Raw genomic sequence first — 19611 nt, forward strand, 5'->3', positions numbered from 1 at the left:
GTTCTTCAGTGGGGGTGCGGGTTAACACTACGTCGTGTTGGGGCGGGGACTTCCTGGGAGGGTCAGTGTGTCTCTCCCACTCCTGGAGGTCCTTATGGGGGCCTCTCCCCTCATTAAGGGGCTGTCTCTGGGGTCAGCGGTCGGGGGAGAGTCCCTCAGGCTGGTTTGGGGGAGGGCTCAATATTGGGAGATCTCTCCCCTGCCCGCGGGGTCTCAGGAGTTAGGTGCCTCCCCCACCCCGCTGAGCGGTTGAGCCGCCCTCTCTGGGGGGTCCCGGTGCGGGCTGTGCCGCAGTACTTGGTCAGTGTCGGGGCGCGGCGCTGTGCGACAGGTGCCGCGAGACACGTTCTCACAGCTCCCACCAGCGGGCCTGGGCAGGGCGCTTCGGGCCGGACACAGGCTCAGCCTGGCAGGCGGCTGCTTTTCCAAGAAACTTGAGCCCCGCGCGCTGCCGTCCGGGCCCCTCCAAACGAGCGCAGGGGGCTAGCGCAGGCGCAGCGCGCCCGGCTCCGCAGGTCCCGGGCACTCCCGCGGCGGATCCGAGCAGGCCGGCTCCCGTGGCTGCACCCCACCATGTCCGCCCTCGCCAAGGCCTCCGGCGTCCTCAAGTCGGTGGACTATGAAGTGTTTGGCCGGGTGCAGGGTAAGTGCAGGCGGACCGGGTGCATGACGCGGCTGGGTGCGCATGCGCGGAGCTGCAAGTTCGTTCCCTGCGCGAATGCGCGTAGCTGGCTGCGGCCTCTGGCCCGTGCAGCAGCGAGCCCCGCGCCCGGGGATCAGGGACTGGGTAGGGGACCCCACTCTCGCCGCCCTCCTCCATGAGAGAGAGGCCCCTAGTCTTTGCCTTATGGCTTGCAGGAGTGGCCTCAGCTGGGCAAACGTGTTAAAGTTCAGCATGCGTCTGAGGTCTGACTACGGTCAATGTGTAAAATAAAGGGCTTGTAGAGGTCCTGCTAGTGCCCGTCAAATGTGCATTGTCGTTTGATGCTTCTAGGCAGTAATCTTGCCCCTCCCATCCATATAATTTTTCCAGAGGGTTGCATAAATGGGAAGTGACTGCCTAGGAAGGAGTACTGCCGAAAGGGATCTGGGGGTCATAGTGGACCACAAGCTAAATAAGAGTCAAGAGTGTAACACTCTTGCGAAAAAAGCGATCATTCTGGGATGTATTAGAAGGAGTGTTGTAAGCAAGACATGAGAAGTAATTCTTCCACTCTACTCTGCACTGATTAGGTCTCCACTGGAGTATCATGTCTAGTTCTGTGTGCCACATTTCAGGAAAGATGTGGACAAATTGGAGAAAGGCCAGAGAAGAGCAACAAAAATGATTAAAGGTCTAGAAAACATGATCTATGAGGGAAGATTGAAAAAATTGGGTTTGTTTAGTCTGGAGAAGAGAAGACTGAGAGGGGACATGATAACAGTTTTCAAGTGTGTAAAAGGTTGTTACAAGGAGGAAGGAGAAAAATTGTTTTTCTTAATCTCTGAGGATAGGACAAAAGCAATGGGTTTATATTGCAGCAAGAGAGGTTTAGGCTGGACATTGGGAAAAACTTCCTAGTTGTCAGGATGGTTAAGCACTGGAATAAATTGCATAGGGAGGTTGTGGAATCTCCATTCATTGGAGATTTTTAAGAGCACCTTAAACAAACACCTGTCAGGAATGGTCTAGATCAGGGGTTCTCAAACGGGGGTCGGGACCCCTCAGGGGGTCGTGAGGTTATTAGGTGAGGGGTCTTGAGCTGTCAGCCTCCACCCCAAATCCTGCTTTGCCTCCAACATTTATAATGGTGTTAAATATATAAAAAAGTGTTTTTAATTTATGGCGGGGGGTCGCACTCGGAGGCTTGCTATGTGAAAGGGGTCACCAGTACAAAAGTTTGAGAACCAGTGGTCTAGATAATACTTAGTCCTGCTGTGAGAGTAGGGGACTGGACTAGATGACCTCTCGAGGTCCCTTCCAGTTCTTTGATTCTATAAAAGCTTTGAACTCTCTCCGAGCTATAACTTTAAAATATGAGTGCTTGAGTTTCACAGCCGTACACTGCTGAACTAGAAGGCTGGATTGTGTGTGAAGAACAGAAGCTTTCCCAGAGATGTGCAATAATAGTACCTTTTTACGATGAACTTGGAGGCAGTGAAATTTCATGTGTAGTGATGCACATTGTAAGCCTCCTATTGATTGAAGCACCTTTTGCGAATTGTAGCTCCACCAATGGAGTAAAGTTGTTTGGGGAGGGAGGTGGCTTTATACTAAAAGAGGTCCACAGCATTAGTAATTAGGTGAACTGGCATAATAAACAGAAAAGTTTAAAGATGTTAAAAATTGATAATTAGTAGCGCACTGCTTTGAAGTTATTTCAGGAAGCCCATGATATAGTTCTGTGGGGCAGACCTAGCTTATTCTAAGAAATAAGGATGTAATAAATGGAGTATGGAAATAAGTATGTACTTAAAATACTATAATGGTCAAGTGTAGTCTAAATTATTTTTATTTTCATTCAGTGTATGTGAAAGTTAGATAAGAGGTTGATATCTTGAATCAGATAAACCTAGGATGGAAGTTTCAGTTCTTCAAGAGTGTGCTCATGTCGATTCCATTCCAGGTGTGTGCGTGCCCATGTGCACAGTTGTCAGAGACTTTTGCTGTAGCGGTATCCGTAGTTTTCGGCTGTGGCGCCCCCTTGAGTGCCACATTTATGCGTTGCTATATTAGGCGTCACCGACCCTACACCCTCTCAGTTCCTTCTTACTGCCCATGACTGTTGGTTAGAGTGCCTTGTCTTGCCTTTAGCAAGAGTGTTAGCGGTTCTTCGTAGTCCTTTGTTCTATCTAATCTGTACATCGTTAATAGTAGTTGGTTAGTCTTTATAGTGTTAAGTTAGAGTACCTAGAGTCCCTCTGGGACTTTGTCCCCGAGCAGGGCATGCCCCACTCACCTGGCTCCAAACCATGTGTGTCATGCAGCAGGCCGATGCTGATCAGTGACCCCCACAACAGATGCCTGAAGTGTTTAGGGGAAGCCCATAGAAAGAACAAGTGTCGCATTTGTAAGAACTTTCACCCTTGTACACAAAAGGAGCGAGGTTTCGGAGCGAAGTGCACTGCCGGCACCGGGTTCCACCTGGCACTATTCCCCCTCGCCGATGCTGAAGAACTCGCAGAAGAAGAGGAGCCCCTCGGCACCGAAGGACAAGGGGGCTGTGGACAAAGGACCTTTGTTAGGCAATATGCCCACTGTGGGGTTTCACAGGGGTACCGCTGTGACGAAGTGGGACTGTTCTTAATGTTTCCTCTGAATACTGTGTGGGTGCCTCAGTTTTCCCTATGCATTTCTTAAGTCTCTAGGTGGTGGGGAAAGACCAGTGTGCATAAATCACTGACACTCTGTCTCCCTGGCAACAAATGGCCAGGGCCCCTGCAAGGAAATAGCTAAAGGTGAACAAAGGGATCAGGTGACCTCCTGGCCCAGGAAAGAGACAAAGCCGGGAGAAGGAGGGGCTGGAGGGAGTTTCAGAGTTGGAGCTACCTGGGGACTAGGAGTGAGGGCAGACGTGGGTGTCTGGCTCTCTGAACCCCATAATGGACCTGGCCGAGGGGTCCCATTCGCCGCTGTACCTACAAGCTCTGTTTTAGACTGTGTTCCTGTCATCTAATAAACCTCTGTTTTACTGGCTGGCTGAGAGTCACATCTGACTGCGAAGTGGGGGGGGGGTGCAGAACCCTTTGGCTTCCCCAGGACCCCGCCGGGGCGGACTCGCTGTGGGAAGCGCACGGAGGGGCATGTGCTGAATGCTCCCAGGAGAGATCCAGGAGGTGAAGTCATGTGAGCTTCTTGCCCTGAAGACTGTCTGCTCCGAGGGAGAGGAGGCTCCCCAAAGTCCTGACTGGCTTTGTGGGGAGCAGTTCCGGAGCATCGCCCGGGGACTCTGTGACAACCGCTGACTTCAGACCCCCCCCAGCCTGGCCAGGGATCCACCCCCAACCCCGAGAAGCGGCAAAGGTCGCTGGCCTCTGCCAGGGCCGTCAGGGCCCAAAGTGGTCCAGGTGGCCAAAGAGCAAAGCCAGCCGGCTCTACATACACCACACCAGGTGACTGTCTTGGCTATGACCCCGGCACCGAAGGGGAAGCCTATGGGAGTGCAGCCTCACAGGAGGGCGGAGCACCCCGATCACCGGACTGCAGGCGCACATCCCCATCTCCGCAACCTCGGACACTGGCACCGTATCCTAACTCTCCAGCTAGACGACCCAGGTCCCTGACGCGTTCCCCGCCTACTAGCTGCAGGATGCCAGAGCCGCGATGCTGTTCCCCGTACTGCAGGTACCGGCAAACTTCCAGCCACAGGTCGCCTAGGCCCTGTCTCCTAGACGTTGGGCACTGTCCTGGAGGGGCTGCTCAGAATCACGGCGCTGGTCCCGGTAGCCCTGGTACTGCTCCTCCAGCAGATGTCACTATTTGCCTTCGCCTCGCAAGTCGCCGTCCAAAGTCAGCAGGCAAATCCAGGCCTCGACGGCTCCATCCTGGTCGCCAGAGGGACAGTGGTCTAGGTTGGACCAAGAATTTAGCCTTCACCCCGACAAGGGAATTATCCTCAATGTGGGAGATCATTGCAGCACCGACCACAGGGCCATCACAGCAGGGACAGTGGCCTACCCAGTGGCCGTACTGGAATCCATGGGGAGTGCCGGTGATGCCGATCACATATTCCCAGCCCTCCCTGGCTGCCTCGGATAAGCCAGCCATGGCACTGCTGGCGCCGCAGTCAGAGCATGGTACTGAGCCAGATGCAGCACCAGTGCACTGGACCCCGGCACCAAAGGAGCCTTCCCCAGATAAGGAGGGAGAACACGCTCTTCCTCAAGTGGGACAGTTCTTGTCATCGTCCCCTCATGAGGCGATGGCTGGGCCTTTTCACTCCAGCAGTCCCCCGGATGACTTCAAGGAGCACCAGGCCCTCCTTAATGGGCGGATGAAAACTTAAAGCTCCAGGTTGAGGAGAAGGCGGAGGAAGCTGATGACCTCTTTGGCGTCATTTCGGCCACCTCCCCTGCTCGGGTCGCATTTCCCTTCCAACCGGGGGGTCCTTAAAATTACCAAGTCACTGTGGCAAACCCTCTCTTCTATTCCGCGACCTCTAAGAAGATGGAAAAGAAATACTATGTCCCTGCAAGGGGGTTTGAATATCTCTATACACATCCCCCTGCAGCATCACTGGTTGTGTCTGCAGCGAACGAAAGGCACAGACAGGGTCAAGTTAGCAGCACACTGAAGAACAAAGAGGCCAAAAGACTTGATTTGTTTGGCAGAAAAGTTTATTCAACGGCTAGCCTACAATTCAAGGTCTCTAATCACCAGGCCCTGCTGGGAAGCTATAATTTCAATCTGTGGGATTTCCTGAATAAATTCGAAGAGGCCCTCCCCCAAGATCACACCCAGGAGTTTGCTGCTCTGCTGGACGAAGACACATCAGTTGCCGGGGTGTGTGTGTGTGTGTCCTCCAAATGGCCTGGGACACTACTGACTCAGCGGCCAGGGTGGTCACATCTGCAGTGGCCATGAGATGTAGCAGTCCTTTGGGTTGTCCCAAGAGATGCAGGCCATGATCCAAGACCTCCCTTTCAAGGGTACCAGGGTCTTCTCTGAGCTCACGGACTCAAGACTCCATCACCTTAAAGACTCCCGAGCCACCCTCCCGTTCCCTGGGCCTTCATACCCTGCAACAGTCCAGGAAGCCTTTCTGTCCTCTGCCTCCTCCCCCTCGACAGCCCAGGTCCTGGGGAACTCCCAGAACAGGCGCCTACAGGAGAAAGGATAAAGACAAGGGGCATAAGTGGCGATACCTGTTGTCTTCCTGCCCGGCTTCACAACCTGACCATCCCCGAGGCCAGGGAGGCTAAAAACAGTCGTTTTGAGGGTACTCCTGAGCCAATCTGTAGGATCCATCCCTCCCCTTCCTCGACTGCCTCCGCCCTTTTTGGTCGCCCTGGTCCTGTATCACCTTGGACTGTTGGGTGCTCAATACAGTTTCGTCAGGCTATACCTTTTTATAGGTTTATCACCATCCATCCCTCGCACCCCCCTTCCCTGTCCCTCTTCAGGGACCCTTCTCACAAGCAGCTCCTCGTTCAGGAGGTCGACAGCCTCCTGCATCTGGGGGCAGTGGAGGAGGTCCTTCGGAACATGGAAGGAAAAGGGTTCTACTCCCGTTACTTCCTAATTCCAAAGGCAAAAGGCAGCCTCAGACCCGTTCTGGACCTGCGTTGCCTCAACAATTCTCTCAAGAAGTTGAAGTTTCACATGGTCTCCCTGGCCTCCATCATCCCTTCCCTGGATCCGGAAGCCTGATACTCCACCCTCGATTTAAAGGACGCTTACTTCCATATTTCCATTTTTCCGGGGGCACCAGCACTTCCTCCGTTTCAAGCTGGGCCAATGTCATTTCCAATTCATGGTGATGTCCTTTGCTCTCTGGTCAGCCCCGAGAGTGTTCACAAAGTGCATAGCGCTGGTGGCCGCTTAGCTGCAACATCAGGGAGTCCAGATTTATCCGTACCTCTGTCTAATAAGTGCCAGTCCTGAGACTAGGTGTGGAGGCATCTCAGGCTGGTCTGTTCCACCTTTCGTGACCTGGGGCTGATAATAAATGAGAAAAAGTCAACCTTAACCCCAGTGCAACACATAGAATTCATCGGAGTGGTTCTCGACTCCATTCGGGCCAGGGCCTTCCTCCCCGAGACTCCATTCCAAGCCAAGGTGGACCTCATCTTGTGTAGCGAGCCCATCCACTCACTACCACCCACATGTGCCTGAGACTGTTGAGACACATGGTGACCTGCACATACATGGTCTGGTATGTGCAGCTCCACCTCAGGCCCCTACAGGCTTATGGCTTATGTCCCCAACCAGCACAGCCTGGATCGGGTGGTCAGAATTCCGGACAGTATACTGTCGCCTCTCACCTGGTATCAAGATTCCATGCCACTATTGGAAGGAGTCCCCTTCGCAGCTCCGGCCTCATTGATGACCCTCATCTCTGATGCTTTGAACCTGTGGTGGGGAGCCCATCTGGGTGATTTCAGTACGCAAGGTTGTTGGTCCAGTTATGATCGCTACTTGCCAGGGAACTCAGGGCGGTTTGCTTAGCCTTCCACGCCTTCCCACCTCATATACAGGGCAAAGTGGTTCAGGTACTTACGGACAATACGGCAACCGTGTTCTGTATTAAAAAGCAAGGCAGAGCCAAGTCGACGGCCCTCTGTCAAGAAGCCCTCAGACTCTGGGACCTCTGTCTGCAGTACGATATACATCTCATTGCAGCGCACCTTCCAGGGGCCAAGAACACCTTGGCAGATTGCCTCAGCAGGACCTTCTTGTCTCACCACGAGTGGTCCCTCCATCCAGAGGTGGTGAGTTTAGTCTTCCACAAGTGGGAAACTCCCCGGTTGAACCTGTTTGCATCCAGACAGAACAGGAAATGCCACGTCTTTTGCTCAATGAGAGGCTTGGACAGGGGGTCCCTGTTGGATGTTTTTCTACTCCCGTGGTCGGGGGCTCTGATGTACGCCTTTCCTCCGGTGCCATTGCTCCCCAGGGTCCTCACAAAGATCAGGTAGGACAGAAAAAGGGTGATCCTCATAGCGCCGGCCTGGCTGTACCAGCACTGGTACAGCATGCTGCTGGACCTTTTCTCTTAGGACAGACTTCTATCCCAAAACAGTGGCAGTTTTCTGCACCCAAATCTAGCAGCGCTGCACCTGACAGCTTGGCTGGTGCATGGTTGAACGAGCAGGAGCAGCAGTGTTCGGCAGATGTTCAGCAGATCCTGTTGGGAAGTAGAAAGCCCTCTACCAGGGCAACCTACCTGGCCAAGTGGAAGTGGTTCACCTGTTGGACGTCAGAGAAAGGCGTCTAGCCCAAGCAGGCCTCGTTGCAGCTCATTCTGGAATACCTTCTGCATCTCAAGCTCCAGGGTTTGTCCCTTTCATTGATCAAGGTCCACCTGGTGGCCATCTCAGCACTCCATCTGCCGCTTGAGGGCAGGTCGGTCTTCACCCAGGACATTCCTCTAGGGCCTTGAGCACCTCTACTCACATGCCAAGGATCCCATTTCTCCCTGGCACTTGAAGCTGGTGCTGGTGCTGGTGTGGCTCACGGGTCCCCCTTTTGAGCCTTTGGCTTCCTGTTCTCTCCTTCTCTTGTCCTGGAAGGTTGTGTTCCTGGTCGTGGTGACTTTGGCCTGTCGGGTCTCAGAAATTTGGGCGTTCACCTCCGAGCCATGTTATACAGTTTTTAACAAGGTACTGCTGAGACCTCACCTGGCTTTTCTGCCCAAGGGTGGCCTCTCAGTTTCATTCAAGCCAGGACATTTACTTACCGGTCTTCCTTCCTAAGCTGCATAAGTCAGAGGAGGAATGTAGACTGCATGCCTTGTACGTTAGAAGGGCTCTAGTCTTCTACATTGACAGGACCAAGCCATTCCCCAAGTCTACGGAATTGTTCGTCGCTGTGGCTGACAGGATGAAAGGGCACCCTGTATCCTCCCAAAGAAGCGCCTCTTGAATCACCGCCTGCGTTCGCTTCTGCTATGATCAAGTGAAGGTGCTGCCCCCAGCGATTGTCACCGCCCACTCAACCAGGGTGCAGGCCTCTTTGGCAGCTTTTCTGGTCCAGGTGCCTATCCAGGATATCTGCAGGGTGACCACCTGGGTCATGCATCCATATGTTTACGTCCCACTACACACTGACTCAGCAGGCCCAGGATGATGCCGGCTTTGGTAGGGCAGTACCGCAAGTCGCGAAATTGTGAACTCCGAGCCTATCTCCGTAGATACTGCTGGTGAGTCACCTAGAATGGAATCGACATGAGGAAGCACTCGAAGAAGAAAAAAATGGTTACCTTGCATAACAGTTGTTCTTCGAGATGTGTTGCTCATGTCCATTCCATTACCCGCCCTCCTACCCCTCTGTCGGAGTTGCAGGCAAGAAGGAACTGAGAGGGCGGAAAGTCAGCAGCACCTAATATACCGATGCATGAGCGCAGCACTCAAGGGGGCGCCACAGCCGACCTTATGGATACAGCTAAGGCAAAAGTCTCCAACAACTGCACATGGGCATGCCCATATCTACAAAGGAATGGACATGAGCAACACATCTTGAAGAACAACAGTTATGAAAGGTAACTGTTTTTTCTAACTAATTTAACTAAGGCAGTTTGAATAGAGAGGGGATGTTGGCAATAATACAAGGCAAACAACAAGGGCATTGTTTAAATTACATGAATATCTTTAGACAGAGAAGGTGGGTGAGGTAATATATTTTACTTGACCAACTTCTGTTGGTGAACAAGATAAGCTTTCAAGCTTACACAGATCTCTTCTTCAGGTCTGGGAAAGGTACTCAGAATGCCACAGTTCAATTGGTCCAATAAAAGATATTACCTCATCCACCTTGTCTCTCAATGGCTATAGCAACATAGCAAACATGAGTATCTTTGTAAGTTATCTGACAAGTGCAGGTCTCCTGTTTGGTTCTGTTATATTGTAACTATATTTAAAATACATTGTTAGCTGAAAGTATTGACAACTTTCTCAGATTGTCAGAATATGCACCATAGATAAATCAGCAATAGAGGATCAGCAAAACGTTTAGTTCTGTGTTAAAAAAATTATAAAAATCACAAACCATATTATCTGGCAGCTGATGGATCAAATTTACCATGGTAAAAATTGGTATAACACCACTTACTTTGATGGAATATACCAGTGATAAAGTTGGCCTGATATCTTTTTTGATCATGCTTGAGTGGATGGTGTGAAAGAAGGCTGTGGATCATATAGGTGTAAACAGGAATAAAAATACAAACCTCATAAACTGAATGAGAGAGATCCATGTTACTACTTGTTTGTCCAATGTCTACCTCAATGGGGGCTGATATTGGCAGGGGCCACTAAACACTGGTGTGATGTAAGTACATAATAATGGAATTCTTGTTTTTGTTTGTTTAATGCATGATATGACTCTTATCTATCCTGCATAAGGACTCAGTACTTTCTCCATGAAGGTATAAACTGTCTCTGTTCAGATAGTATTCTGTAGTTTTCTAAAAACAAATGCATAAAAGGATATATATATATATATATTCTACTTATATATATTCTCATACATAATTTAGCAACCTTAATTTTTTTGGTGGGAGTAGGCCACCAATTGGGTAGCTAAAAGCTTGGAGATATGTTTTTATAATATAGCATTTATTTCGTACTTGGAGACTGTTGACATTCCGCATTCTTTAAAGATATTATCTGTGCAGGATTTTGACTACAGGTCTTATCTCCTTAGCAGAAGATGATGGAATTCTCCTAGTTTGTGAGTCTTGAGGGCAGCAGTAGTGGGATAGAGTGCAAGCCATATACCCTACTTGTCCTTGTGAGCCTTCTGAACATTCCACTCAGTTTCTTCAGTTGCATGGTAGGCAAAGTTCCCAGAAAGAAAATGCCAATTCTGGATGTTCAACGTGAGGTGTTTTTAAAAAAAAAAAAAAAAAGCTGGGGGCGGGGCTCCTGGGATGCCTGCAGTGAAATTAAGTACATGATGTAAGAATCAAGGGGGCCTGGCTTATCTTCTACTTTCCTACGGTTGTCCTCAGGGATTAAAACCTGAAGCTCTAGAAGTGTTCTTCCGCTGTATTGCTAAGAAGTTAAGGCTAGGGATAGAGAATCCTTCAAAAGGATATATTCAGAGAAGCGGAATTACAAGTAAGATATTTTCTCTGTCATTATTTGTCCTAAGGAAGACCATAATAAGTAGGGCTGTACCAAATTCACGGCCATGAAAAACGTGTCATGGACCATGAAATCTGGTCTCCCCACATGAAATCTGGTCTTTTGTGTGCTTTTACCCTATACTCTACAAATTTCATGGGGGAGACCAGTGTTTCTCAAATTGGGGGTCCAGACCCAAAAGAGAGTTGCAGGGGGGTTGCAAGGTTATTTTAGGGGGATCATGGTATTGCCACCCTTACTTCTATGCTACCTTCAGAGCTGGGTGGCCAGAGAGCAGTGGCTGTTTGTCGGGAGCCCAGCTCTGAAAGCAGCGCCCCGTCAGCAGCAGCACAGACGTAAGGGTGGCAATACCATACAACGCCATCCTTTCTTCTGCACTGCTGCTGGTAGCAGCTCTGCTTTCAGAGCTGGTCTTCCAGCCAGCAGCTGCCCCTCTCCAGCTGCCCAGCTTTGAAGGCAGCACCGCCACCAGCAGCAGCACAGAAGTAAGGGTAGCAGTACCTAAGCCTCCCTCTACAATAACCTTGCGACACCCCCTTCCCCCAACTCCTTTTTGGGTCAGGACCTCTACAATTACAACTCTGAAATTTCAGCTTTAAATAGCTGAAATAATGAAATTTACAATTTTTAAAATCCTATGACCGTGAAATTGACTAAAATGGACTGTGATATTGGTAGGGCCCTAATAATAAGGTCCAAACGTATGTATGTATGTGTAAACCTGACTCCTAAGTAGCTATCCATATTTTAGAAGTGTGATGAATAGGTATAACCATTCTTTAAAGTTTCATAGAAAATGACTAGAACAAACTTCTAGTACTTAGTTTAGTTTACAGAGACACAAATTAGGTAAAATTGTTAGCAATAGCATTAATTCTGTCAAATTAATCTCTTTTCTTTTCCTTTTTTTGTAGGTGTTTGTTTCAGAATGGTAAGGCAGCATGCATTATGCCAATTTTACATTACAACAGTGTAATATTTCCAATGCTAAAAATATTGTAGGAGGCCTATAGTAGAGTACAAAGGCATCCAGCTGACGTTTTCAGTCCTTAGCTGGACAGTTAAGTATTGTGTGTTTTTGTTGTTTTTTTTTTTTTTTAAATCATAGGTTCTTTTTCTAGTAGATAATGGTATAGAATAATCCTACTGTTAAAACAGAATTTCTTTTAAGAAAAGTTTATTCATACTGATAAAGTATCAGAGGGGTAGTCATGTTACTCTGAATCTGTAAAAAACAACAGAGGGTCTTGTGGCACCTTTAAGACTAAGGGTATGTCTACGCTACAGGATTAATCTGAATTTATATAATTCGAATTTTGGAAACAGATTGTATAAAGTCGAATGTATGCGGCCACACTAAGCACATTAATTCGGCGGTGTGCGTCCATGTACCGGGGCTAGCGTCGATTTCCGGAGCGTTGCACTGTGGGAAGCTATCCCATAGTTCCCGCAGTCTCCTCCGCCCATTGGAATTCTGGGTTGAGATCCCAATGCCTGATGGGGCCAAAAACATTGTCGCGGGTGGTTTTAGGTACATCCTCCCCCCTCTCCAGGGAAGTAACGGCAGACAACCATTTTGCACCTTTTTCCTGGGTGAACAGTGCAGATGCCATACCACGGCAAGCATGGAGCCCGCTCAGCTCAAGACAGCAGTCATGAACATTGTAAACACCTCGTGCGTTATCGTGCAGTTTATGCTGAACTAGAACCTGCAAAACCAGGCGGCGAGGAGTAGGCTATGGCAGCGCGGCGGCGACAGTGATGAGGACATGGACATGGAATTCTATCAAACAGCGGGCCGTGGTGCTTTGGAGATCATGCTGTTAATGGGGCAGGTTATAGCCGTGGAATGCCGATTCTGGGCCCGGGAAACAAGCACAGACATAGTGTTGCAGGTGTGGGACGATTCCCAGTGGCTGTGAAACTTTCACATGCGTAAGGGCACTTTCTTGGAACTTTGTGACTTGCTTTCCCCTACCCTGAAGCGCCAGAATACCAAGATGAGAGCAGCCCTCACAGTTGAGAAGCGAGTGGCGAAAGCTTGCAATGCCAGACAGCTACCGGTCAGTCGGGAATCAATTTGGAGTGGTCAAATCTACTGTGGGGGCTGCTGTGATGCAAGTAGCCAAAGCAATCACTGAGCTGCTTTTACGAAAGGTAGTGACTCTGGGAAATGTGCAGGTCATAGTGGATGGCTTTGCTGCAATGGGATTCCCTAACTGTGGTGTGGCGATAGATGGAACCCATATCCCTATCTTGGCACCGGAGCACCAGGGTACTTTTAACTTTTAAACCGCAAGGGGTACCTTTCAATGGTGCTGCAAGCACTTGTGGATCACAAGGGACGTTTCACCAACATCAACGTGGGCTGGCCGGGAAGGGTTCATGACGCTCGCGTCTTCAGGAACACTACTCTGTTTAAACGGCTGCAGCAAGGGACTTACTTCCCGGTCCAGAAAATAACCGTTGGGGATGTTGAAATGCCTGTAGTTATCCTTGGGGACCCAGCCTACCCCTTAATGCCATGGCTGATGAAGCCATACACAGGCAGCCTGGACAGGAGTCAGGAGCTGTTCAACTACAGGTTGAGCAAGTGCAGAATGGTGGTAGAATGTGCATTTGGCCGTTTGAAAGGTCGCTGGTGCTCGTTACTGACTCGGTCAGACCTCAGCCAAACCAATATCCCCATTGTTATTGCTGCTTGCTGTGTGCTCCACAATCTCTGTGAGAGTAAGGGGGAGACCTTTATGGCGGGGTGGGAGGCTGAGGCAAATCGCCTGGCTGCTGATTACGCGCAGCCAGACACCAGGGCGATAAGAAGAGCACACCAGGAAACGCTGCGCATCAAAGAAGCTTTGAAAACCAGTTTCATGACTGGCCAGGCTACAGTGTGAAAGTTCTGTTTGTTGAAAACCCGCCCCCTTGATTGACTCATTCCCTGTAAGCAAACCACCCTCCCCCCTTAAATCACAGCTTGCTTTTAAAGGAAATAAAGTCACTGTCGTTTAAAAATCATGTATTCTTTATTAATTGATTATAAACATAGGGAGGGAACAGACAAGGTAACCTGGGTGAGGTTTGGGAGGAGGATAGGAGGGAAGTAAAAGGCCACTGAAAAAATTCAATATAATGACAGCCTTTTGGTTGGGCTGTCCACTGGGGTGGAGTGGGAGAGTGCACTGAGCCTCCCCCCCGTGTTCTTACACGTCTGGGTGAGGAGGCTATGGAACATGGTGAGGGGGGAGGGAGGTTATACAGTGGCTGCAACGGCAGTCTGTTATCCTGCTGCCGTTCCTGAAGCTTCACCAGACGCCGGAGTATGTCCTCACGCAACAGCCCCAGCGTTGCAGCCTGCCACCTCTCATCTCGAGCGTCCCTCATGACCTCATGTCACTGGCATCTTTCCTGTACTTAGATACCGTGTCCTTCCACTCATTCAAATGAGCTCTTTCATTGCGGGTGGATTCCATTATTTCCGAGAACATCTCGTCTCGCGTCCTCTTTCTCCGCCGCCTTATCTGAGATAGCCTTCGGGATGGAGGAGGGAGGCTTGAAAAATTTGCAGCTGCTGGAGGGAGGGTTGAAAAAAAGGAGAGAAGTTTTTAAAATGATACATTTTACAGAACAGTGCTTATACTCTTTATTCTCTTTCATGGTGAACAACACTATTCACATTACATAGCACATGTGATTTCAGTACAAGGTCGCATTTTCCATCTTAATATTGAGTGCCTGTGGCTTTGGTGTTAGAGATCACAGACGCAGGTACGAGCAACAGAATTCAGCTTGCATGCGGCCGTGGTAAGCCATTGTCTTTCAGCTTCTGCGTCCTCCTTTCCCACATACCAAGCAAAGCCCGTTGACTGCTGCGGTTTTCCTGTTAACCTTCAGCAGCAGAAAACAAACTAACCCCCCCCCCCCTCCAATTCTCTGGGATGATCGCTTTATCCTTCCACCCACCGTGTGGCTGGTATCAGGGAAGATCCTTGCTAGCCAAAGGCGAAAAGCTCAGCACCAATTCCCCCCCTGCCCCGCGCTTGGCTAACTGCAGGGAAGGATTTCTTTTCAGCCACAGGCAAACAGCCCAGTAGGAACGGCCACCTTTGTCCCCTTAATTAAATTCCTATATTTCAACCAGGTTACCATGAGCGATATCACTCTTCTGAGGATTACACAGCAAGATAAAGAACGGATGTTGCTTGAATGCCAGCAAACACCGGGACCATACGCTGCCAGGCTTTGTCATGCAATGATACCAGATTACTTGCTACTAGCATGGCGTGGTCAAGTGTCCTACCATGGAGGACGGAATAAGGCTGCACTGCCCAGAAACCTTCTGCAAAGGCTTTTGGAGTACCTCCAGAAGAGCTTCATGGAGATGTCCCTGGAGGATTTCCGCTCCATCCCCAGACACGTTAACAGACTTTTCCAGTAGCTGTACTGGCCGCAAATGCATCCCAAGTCCTCAGGGCAAATTAACCATTAAAAAACGATTGCTTTTAAACCATGTTTTATATTTTAAAAGGTAAACTCAACTGAGGTCCCTTCCATGGGGTCATGGTCTTGGGTACTGGCTTGGGAGGGTACTTCAGTCAGGCTGAGAAAAAGATCCTGGCTGTTGGGGAGAACTGACTGCTGTGTGCTCTCTGCAAGCTCGTCTTCGTCGTCCTCCTCCTCCTCCTTTTCCCCGTCCGCAGAATCCTCAGGTGTGGCTGATGAGATTACCCCCGCCTCAGAATCCACGGTCAGAGGTGGGGTAGTGGTGGCGGCCCCCCCTAGAATTGCATGTAGCTCAGTGTAGAAGCGGCATGTCTGCGCCTCTGACCCGGAGCGACTGTTTGCCTCCTTTGTTTTCTGATAGGCTTGTCTGAACTCCTTGACTTTCGCGTGGCACTGCTCTGAGAACCTATTGTGGCCTCTCTTTATCATGCCCTTGGAGATTTTTTTCAAAAATTTTGGCATTTCGTCTTTTCGAACGAAGTTCTGCTAGCACTGAATCCTCTCTCCATATAGCGATCAGATCCAGTACCTCCCGTACGATCCATGCTGGTGCTCTTTTTCGATTATCGGCCTGCATGGTTATCTGTGCTGATGAGCTCTCTGTGGTCACCAATGCTCTCCTGTGCTGGGCAAACAGGAAATGAAATTAAAATGTTCGCGGGGCTTTTCCTGACTACCTGGCCAGTGCATCCGAGTTCAGATTGCTGTCCAGAGCGGTCACAATGGTGCACTGTGGGATAGCTCCCGGAGGCCAATACCATCGAATTGCGGCCACACTAACCCTAATTCGAAATGACAGTATCGATTTTGGCGCTACTCCGCTCGTCAGGGAGGAGTACAGAAATCGATTTTAAGAGCCTTTTATTTCGAAATAAATGGCTTCGTTGTGTGGACGGGTGCAGGGTTAATTCGATTTAATGCTGCTAAATTTGAATTAAACTCATAGTGTAGACCAGGCCTAACAAAAGTATTGGAGCATAAGCTTTCGTGGGTGAATGCCCACTTCATCAGACGTAAGTCTGATGAAGTGGGCATTCACCCACGAAAGCTTATGCTCCAATACTTGTTAGTCTTAAAGGTGCCACAGGAACCTCTGTTGCTTTATTCATACTGATGTTATTTAATTTGTTTGTATCATAGTAATATCTAAAGGCTTCAATCACTGAATTTAAACATCATAAGGGCCTGACAATGTGTTGAATGGAAAATGTTAGTTTTGCGCTACTGAAGCAATGTGTATTCTCTTTTTATTTTTTTTCATGAAAATAAAAGTGCAGAGTTAATTCTTCAAAGAATTAAAGAAATTAATCTACAGTGCTTATGATTTTTTTTTCTGACAGATGATGTCTANAAAGCAACAGAGGGTCCTGTGGAACCTTTAAGACTAACAGAAGTATTGGAGCATAAGCTTTCGTGGGTGAATGCCCATTTCATCAGACTTACGTCTGATGAAGTGGGCATTCACCCACGAAAGCTTATGCTCCAATACTTGTTAGTCTTAAAGGTGCCACAGGAACCTCTGTTGCTTTATTCATACTGATGTTATTTAATTTGTTTGTATCATAGTAATATCTAAAGGCTTCAATCACTGAATTTAAACATCATAAGGGCCTGACAATGTGTTGAATGGAAAATGTTAGTTTTGCGCTACTGAAGCAATGTGTATTCTCTTTTTATTTTTTTTCATGAAAATAAAAGTGCAGAGTTAATTCTTCAAAGAATTAAAGAAATTAATCTACAGTGCTTATGATTTTTTTTTCTGACAGATGATGTCTAATAATCACATGATGTGAAAGTTTGGTCTCTGCAGCTCAGAACCCAGCCAAGCTTCTCCACCTGTTCTGAACCTGCAGCAGGAGCATTACAATTAAAAAGAAAGGCAGAAGCTCAGAAAACAAGAGGACACATATTTCACAGAGTGGAAATAACTAGAATACTGTATTTTCTGAAAATATTGACCAATGTTTAATATTAAATATAAAGCTTTTTCAGTATATAGTTATACTTGTGAAACAGCTGAAAGATGAAATGGCTGAAGGACTTAGGGTATAACATATGTCTTGAATTTAGTAACATCATTCATTCTACCCAGTCAGCTTGGGTCTATCCCAGGTACTTTGGGCTCCTGTGCTGAGTTGCCACGCTATCAGATATATGTTTCATTGCTTTGTGCTAAGTTACTGTTAACTTAGAAGTGCGAATATATGTCTGTGTGTGATTGAAAGTCATGACATCATCCCATGCCTGCTTTATATTTAAGTGGAGAGAAGTGAGCATTGAGTGTCTTGTGTGAGGAAACAATGAGTCTATGCCTCTTATATTTGTTATAATAAAAAAAAATAATACATGGAGATATCCTATCTCCTAGAACTTGAAGGGACCCCAAAAGGTCATTGAGTCCAGCCCCTTGCTTTCACTAGCAGGACCAAGTACTGATTTTGCCCCAGATCCCTAAGTAGCTCCCTCAAGGATTAAGCTCATAACCCTTGGTTTAGTAGGCCAATGCTCAAACCACTGAGCTATCCCTCCTCCCCTTTTAATGCTTTACCTGCAGGCAAATGTAACCAAATAGACAATTTAAAAATTTGCGACAGAAGACAGTAAAACACTGAAATTGTGCTGATGGTGTCTAAACAGGAACAGTTCTCCAGTGAACTAATCAATAATGACTATTCATTAATAGCAGCCTAGGCCAACCCAGTTGAGTGTATATGAAGTATACTAAAATGTAGTCCCCAGAGGCTAATAGCCAAATCTGAGTGCAGTATATGCAACTGGAGATATATATATATAGTGACAGACCCAGACCAGTGGGGTACAGGAGTCTGGTAGAGGGCAAATATACTGGTCACTGGATGAGTAGTTTTCTGTTCCCTGAGTGACCAGAGAAGGGGCTGCACTAGAGTAATCAGGAACCTGCCAGAACCAGTTAAGGCAGGCAGGCTAATTAGGACAGCTGGAGCCAATTAAGAAGAAGCTGCTAGAATCAATTAAGGCAGGCTAATCAGGGCACCTGGGTTTTAAAAGGAGCTCATTTCAGTTTGTGGTGTGAGTGTGAGGAGCTGGGAGCAAGAGGTGCAAGGAGCTGAGAGGGTGTGCTGCTGGAGGACTGAGGAGCGCAAGCGTTATCAGACACCAGGAGGAAGGTCCTGTGGTGAGAATAAGGAAGATGTTTGGAGGAGGCCATGGGGAAGTAGCCCAGGGAGTTGTAGCTGTTGTGCAGGAGGCACTATAGATAGCTGCAGTCCACAGGGCCCTGGGCTGGAAGCTGGAGTAGAGGGTGGGCCTGGGTTCCCCCCCAGACCTCCCAATTGACCTGGACTGTGGGCTCTCCCAGAGGGGAAGGTCTCTGGGCTGTTCCCCAACCCACATAGTGAATCTCTGAGGCAAGAAAATCCGCCAAGATAGAGGAGGAACTTTATCACTATATATATATATATATATATCTATATATATATATATAGAGAGAGAGAGAGCCTCTATGCATACTCTGGTATATTATTGTATTATTTAGCAACATTTAAAACATAGGGTGGAAAACTCCCAACTATATCTTTGAAAACTGTGTTAAAGTTTACAATTGTGGTGAGTCTGATTGTACTCTGCAGTGCAGCATGTAAACATGAGATGCATGCTTGCACACATATTGTTTCATCTTGATTGAGTTAGAAAAGATGTAGATAGTTAAAATACCTGTGACATCTATAGTTATATAACTGATGTATGAGAAGTAGAAGAACATGTGTTGGCTAATATTGATTGACTTTTTTTCTTCTTTGGGTGGAATAATTCTTTGCTGGATTTCTGAGAGAGAGACTTCCTATTCTGTGCAGTTTTGTGGTTTTAAAACATGTATATTTAAAGATACACATGTTACTTAGGTATGAGAGACAGATCATAAAGAATGGCAAAACTTAAAAAAAAAGTGGAGATAAACTGAAGTGGCTGAAGCCAGCTCAGGAAGTGACAATCAGCATAAGTTCACAATAATAATGTATTGCATAAAGAGCCACATTAACAACTGGAACATTTAACTGGACTTCAATCTTTATTACTACCACAATTCTCTCTTCAAGTGTTTTATTCTTCTTCATTTACTTTTCTAGGAAAGTTGCTAATTATTTAGACAGTTTGCTTGAAGATGGGCTGTCATAGCTCCTTAAGGAAGTGTAGCAAATTCAGAAGTGCTTTAACAAAAGATGATGTTTTTACAGCCTTCTGTTTTTTGCTGCCAGTGTTATTTCTTCGAAGTGGCAGCTGTGGGGTAATGTGGAAGACCCTGGATCTCTGCACAAGAAGATAACATATGTTGAAAATTCTTAAAAT

The 19611-nt window shown here is 47.9% G+C and overlaps 1 protein-coding gene across 8 annotated transcripts in view; it reads left to right on the forward strand.

Moving 5' to 3' along the window:
- Window positions 1-227: 227 nt before the first annotated feature.
- Window positions 228-19611, forward strand: part of ACYP2 (acylphosphatase 2) — a 145107-nt gene continuing 125723 nt past the window's right edge. For 3 of the 8 annotated variants that reach the window (XM_034764391.1, XM_034764393.1, XM_034764394.1), the window contains exons 1-2: window positions 271-643; window positions 11700-11716. In XM_034764391.1, the coding sequence (XP_034620282.1) occupies window positions 574-643; window positions 11700-11716 (87 nt within the window). In that variant the 5' untranslated portion in view covers window positions 271-573. Of the gene's footprint in view, window positions 644-11699; window positions 11717-19611 lie in introns of all 8 variants that reach the window. The other 5 variants (XM_034764389.1, XM_034764387.1, XM_034764395.1 and 2 more) reach the window with 5 other exon arrangements.

Source organism: Trachemys scripta, chromosome 3 (assembly GCF_013100865.1).
Source record: "Trachemys scripta elegans isolate TJP31775 chromosome 3, CAS_Tse_1.0, whole genome shotgun sequence".
In the NCBI taxonomy this organism is placed as follows: Eukaryota; Metazoa; Chordata; order Testudines; family Emydidae; genus Trachemys; species Trachemys scripta.